The sequence below is a fragment of the Gavialis gangeticus genome, unplaced genomic scaffold (assembly GCF_001723915.1).
Source record: "Gavialis gangeticus isolate Ggan-Ray unplaced genomic scaffold, GavGan_comp1, whole genome shotgun sequence".
Lineage (NCBI taxonomy): Eukaryota > Metazoa > Chordata > Crocodylia > Gavialidae > Gavialis > Gavialis gangeticus.
Window position 1 is genome coordinate 231474 of NW_017728979.1, and position 5251 is coordinate 236724.

General features: G+C 55.5%; 1 protein-coding gene across 1 annotated transcript in view; it reads left to right on the forward strand.

Moving 5' to 3' along the window:
• Nucleotides 1-2401, forward strand: part of TMEM127 (transmembrane protein 127) — a gene marked incomplete at its 5' end in the record, with an annotated part of 15299 nt that extends 12898 nt beyond the window's left edge. Inside the window, one exon of the mRNA XM_019508239.1 lies at nt 55-2401. Within this exon, the coding sequence (XP_019363784.1) occupies nt 55-362 (308 nt within the window). The remainder of the gene's footprint in view (nt 1-54) is intronic.
• Between the last annotated feature and the right edge of the window lie 2850 nt (nt 2402-5251).

Genomic DNA, 5251 nt, shown 5'->3' on the forward strand with positions numbered 1-5251 from the left:
CCCCGCTCTCTTATAGTTTCTTGAACACTCACAGTCTCTCTTCTCCCCCCTCAGTCCTGCAGTGTGCTACCGTCATCGGGTTCTGCTACTGGGCCTCAGAGCTGATCCTAGCACAGCAGCAGCAGCACAAGAAGTACCACGGCTCCCAGGTCTATGTCACCTTCGCTGTTAGCTTCTACCTTGTGGCAGGTGCTGGCGGGGCCTCCATCCTGGCCACAGCTGCCAACCTGCTGCGGCACTACCCCACTGAGGAGGAGGAGCAGGCCCTGGAGCTGCTGTCAGAGATGGAGGAGAACGAGGCCTACCCAGCTGAGTATGAGGTGATCAACCAGTTCCAGCCACCCCCGGCCTACACGCCGTGACACCACCCCCACCACTCAGGACTCCTGTCCCTGAGGGGGGGGGGCACTCACCAGTGCTTCGCTTCCCAGGCACCACATCCGCCCTCACAACCCCAATGTGGGGAAAGAGACCAATGACCAGTGACTCTGTCACCCCTCCCACTGCCCCCACTGCTGGGTTCACAGCCATCTCATGACTCAAACGCCCACTTCTCTGGCCACGCCTGGGTCATCAGCTCCAGCTGCCCTCACAGACTCTCACCATGTACCCCCAAAACTCTTCCCCCTTCCCCCCAGCCTGGAGGCAGGGCAGCATGCCTGGGTGTATGAAATGCATGTGTCGGGGGGCTTCACACCATGGCATTGTGCTCTCATTCCACCTAAATGGAAGCCATGTGGGTATTGTTGCCAGCATTGAGGTGAATCCTGATACTCTGGCCATATGCCCCTGAGGAGGTGTGTCACTTGTACTGGTGCACACACCTGCAGAGAGGGGTGTCACAGTTCCACCAAGGCATTTGCAGGTGGGCTTCTCCCGTCAACCACGTGCTGGTGAATACAAAGGAAGAAACTCTATGCTGAAGGGTCCAGCTAGCCTGCCACGGCCATGGCCACAGCCATATCATCTGCACTCCTGCTCTGACCCCAGCTGTTTCCACAAGTGTCTGCACTTTATACTCTGGGTGTCGCAGTTGCTTCAGCCCTGTCTTGGAGGAGTTGGTTAGTGCCAGCCATTGTTTCTCCCCATCAAACCCTCAATGATCAGCTTCCAAGTGCCGCACCAGAGATGGATGGATAGAAGGAGGCAGGAACTGGCTCTGCCAAAGCAGTGATCCTTTCAGATGTGGAGGGAGCTGTCATGGAGACTCCAAGGGATCCAACTGCCATGACAACAGCAGACAGCTGTCCATCTCCTTGGGGTCCAAACTGGACCCCTTCCATACAGCAGCAGCTAGAGCCTGCTTTGGTAGAAAGCCATGAGGTCTGTGGCTCTAAGTTGGCATCCTGATCTCCATTTATGTGCCTGCTAGCTTGTCTTGAGGCATTCCCCCTCCGCCCTTTTATTCTTTTCATCCAGATCCTGTATTTTCTCACATACAATATGCCTTTCCACCCTAAAAGAAGAGCTGCTGGATCAGGAGTGCATGTTATGTGGGAAATAGGGTATGAGCTGTTTTTGCCACTGAAAGCAGAGGTAAAAGCAGCAGCGGATCCACAGGGAACAGAGCAATGAGAGGGCTACGCTCCCTTGTTGCAGATGCTCTGTGTCTATAAAGCGTGTGGCTAATTCCAGGTCATGTTCTATGCCAGAAAATACAGCAGCTTTCTTTCTTGAGGTTAGTCCCTTAGCTGTCCTGGCCTGGACCCAAAGGCTGAGGGCCGTGGCATTTCAAGGAGCTGCCAGGGAGCAGCACCCACTGGCTATCTCTGCTTCCCTGCTCACCTTGCTGTGAAGGTTCCCTTGTCATCCATACAGTGCCTGTCCTAAGCACCACCAGCATAGGCACAGCTCGTACCAGCTCACACGTCATTTGAGGGGCCAGAGAGATTCTGTGGGGTGCTCCATAGCCGGCAGCCAGCCCAGTCTTCCCCTTCCCTTCCCCCTCAGTCTCCTGGTCAACCCAACTTGGGCTGTTCAACCTACAGCCCAAGATGCATCAGGCAGCGGCTGCTGTGAGCTAGCCATACAGGGCCAAGATGCCTCCGCAGAAGCTCCTGTTGCATCCTCCATGCCCAGCTTGGCTGCCAGTGGCCCTTCTCGGTGTGGGCCTGAGACTTGACGTTCAGCTGTTGTTTCTATAAAAATGGGTCCTCCACCACAGTATGATTGATGCTCAGGGCTCACTGCCACCTGGGGAAAATCCAGAGCCTGAGCCTGGATGTTTCCACCTGCTGACGGGACCCGGAGCTGCTCCAGGCATGGCATTGGCCAGCCACATATGTGTCTGCTTCAGCCCCACTCCTTCACACTGGTGACAGACAGCCCCGCTGGCTGCTCCCCTCTATCCTTCCACATTCTTCTGATTGTTTCTTTTCTAGAGAAAATTAAAAGGCTGTAAATAACCCAGCAGGATTGTCTTGTGTCCACCATGTTAGCATATTCTCTCTCCTATAGTCCACACCATTCCCCAGCCCCACAAAATTGGGTTGCTTGTATTCAATGGGGGCCCTGATTTATTTGCCCAAGAGAGCGCCCCCTGCTTTAATCCCTGCTCCGCACCACAGCAGCTCTGGTACCTGAGGGAGTCAGTGGCTCATGAATGGGACTTGGAAGTTCATGGCTTATTGTTTGTCACTGCAGTGGGATTAAAGATCACCTCTTTTTTTTTAATTGGTCTTGATATTCCACTGCTGAAGTTAACCTTTCTTAGGGGAGGGGGGTGCTGCCTGTTGGGGCTTCTGCTCTCCTCTCCTCTTCTTGCCCGGCTCCAGCTCTTCTCAAGATCAGGGGTCCAGCCATGGAGACTCACCATCAGTGCCAGCTCAGGTTAGAGCAGAGCAGGAAAGGGCGGGTGAGTTGGCCAAAAATAAGGCTCCAGCCCTGCTTCATAACAGCAGGGGAGCACGTTTTCTTAGGCTTTTCAAAGGTGTGTGTTATACTTTGGGCTGTAGTATATGCAAGAGAATATGGTGTTTAACCCTCACAGCTGGGTGAGAATCGCTGCTCCCTGGCTCTGCTTTCAGCCAAGCTGTTGCTAATGCCCACTCATGTCTTTATGCCATGTATAAAGCTGGCTGTTCATCCTGTCCCCAACACCCAGGCAGCCCCGAAATGGGTGTCCAAATACTCCCTCACTGGCACAGACCAGCTGAGTGCAGCCAGCTGAAGCATGTTGAGCTCCTGGTTAGAAGAGATGGGATCCCCCATGGCTGGGGGGCAAGCACTGCCCCTGCCATGGTGAGGCAAGACAGGCTGGGTGCTCAGGTTCTCCCTGGAGTCAGGGCCACAGCTGTTTCAACAACAGCACCTGGCTCACAACCACTGAGAGGTGCAAGCAGTCCATCATGACCAGTGTCTGTGCCTCTGGCCCTGTTCTTTTTTCCAGGGATCATAGAGCCATAGGGACAGGGGGCTGGAAGGGACCTGTCTGAGGCAGGATCAGCCCTGTCCAAACCACCCCAGACATATCCATCATCTAAACTTTACATAAGAGTGTGATCACCCTGCCCCAGGGAAAGCAGGGGGCCGAGGCAGCCAGTGTCCTGATGCTGTGAAAGGTGGTTAATGGATGTTTGAGAGATCCCAGGCAGAGGCCATGCCCCGACTACACAGGAAGGCAAACCCCACCCAGTCTGTATCAATCTGGCCTGGGGTGAGGGAGGGAGGATTCCTTCCTGACCCCAAATGCAGCCTTGGTCTAAGCCTAGCAGTGGAGCAAGACCCTGTAGCTGGGACCCTCTAGCTTGAGTCCCAGCAGAAGCACTGGCACAGCCTGGTGCCCAGCCCCAGCCTGGGTTGTAGCCCATACACAGTGCCTTTGAGGGAGGCTTAACCCCCCCACCCCTCCCCCCTCCTCTAACACATGTAGCAAAAAGCTGGGTGGCAACCAGATATCACCATGCCTAGATCATCCCTGATCCATGCCCCAACCTCTCCTTGAACTTTTCTAGTGATGGAGAGCCCACATCTCCCCGAGCATCTATTCCTCTGCCTCGCTGCTCTACCAGGCACAGTTTTTCCAGATCTCCAATCTAAACTCACATGAGAGCAGCCCAGTTGCTCCAGTCTGCCCCCCAGCTTGGGTGGTCTCTGACTGGAGCCCACAGCACCAGCTCCAGAGCTATGGGAGGCATCACAGGAGAGATCCCAGCATAGCAGGGGCCTTGGATGGGCCTGGGGCCAGTCTTTGGGCCCCACAAGGGAGCTGGGTTTGACCCCTCCAGGAAAGGGGCTGCTGTTGCCCTGGTCTCCCTGAGAGATGAATCCCAGCCTGGCACCATCAATGAGGTATGTGAACGGAGCTAGGATAGGCCAGGGGAAGCTGGCTCAGGCTGGCTGCTGGAGCGGCCTAGCACTGGCCAAAATCCCCTAGCATGGTTTGGCTACATAGCAGGGCAGAGGTACCTTGATTTCCCCGTCAGCTTCTTCCTCCAGCCCAGCCTTCTAAGAGACCCTCCCCACTTGCATGTGCCCCCACCCCTGCCGACCAGCCAGGCTGGCAGGGAGGCAACCAGAGCACTGCAGTGGCTCTCGGGCTGGGCCTGGCCTGTGGGTGCAGAGTGGATGGTGGGTGTGAATGTGTTCAGCTTTTCCCCATCAGCTGGGCACAGGCTCACACAGGGAGCTCTGAGCTGCTGCCCTGGGGAGGGGAGCAGAGCCCTGTGGGGGAGGCAGGCACCCAGCGTGGGGAGCTCTGGCCAGCACCCTGTTTTCCATGGTCTCCTGCCTCTGCCATGGAGTTTGGATACCTCATTCCTAAGCTGATCTGGGGTTGGAGGCAGCTCTTCCCTGCAGGGGAAGGTGCTCTGGTGCAAGATCACATGTGGCTGCTGGTGGAGGTCACTGCCACCAGTGGACTTGACACCAGGCCTTCTGATTGAGGGCCGTCACTGATACCTCTCCTGCTGGGTCACTGCATAGCACGGGGATGGCAGGGCTGTACCAGCCTGTGTTACCAGATTTGCCCATTACTTTGGGGTGTGCTCATTTATTAGGGATACATTTCTAGGGTCGTGGTAATTCTATCATTGTGCTGCTTGTGTTACTTGTGTTTCTATACGGAGCTGTATCTCTCCCTTCTGCAAGCCCTCACCCCCAATGGAGCTATCTTGCAGGACTCAGTTCAGTGGGGCTGGGTTCCTCCAGCCACCCAATCAGTCATACACACAAACACACACAGATTAACGTGACACGCCTGACCTGGCCGAGTTAATCAGCATGGACAGACTGACACCTTCAAATGCCAAGA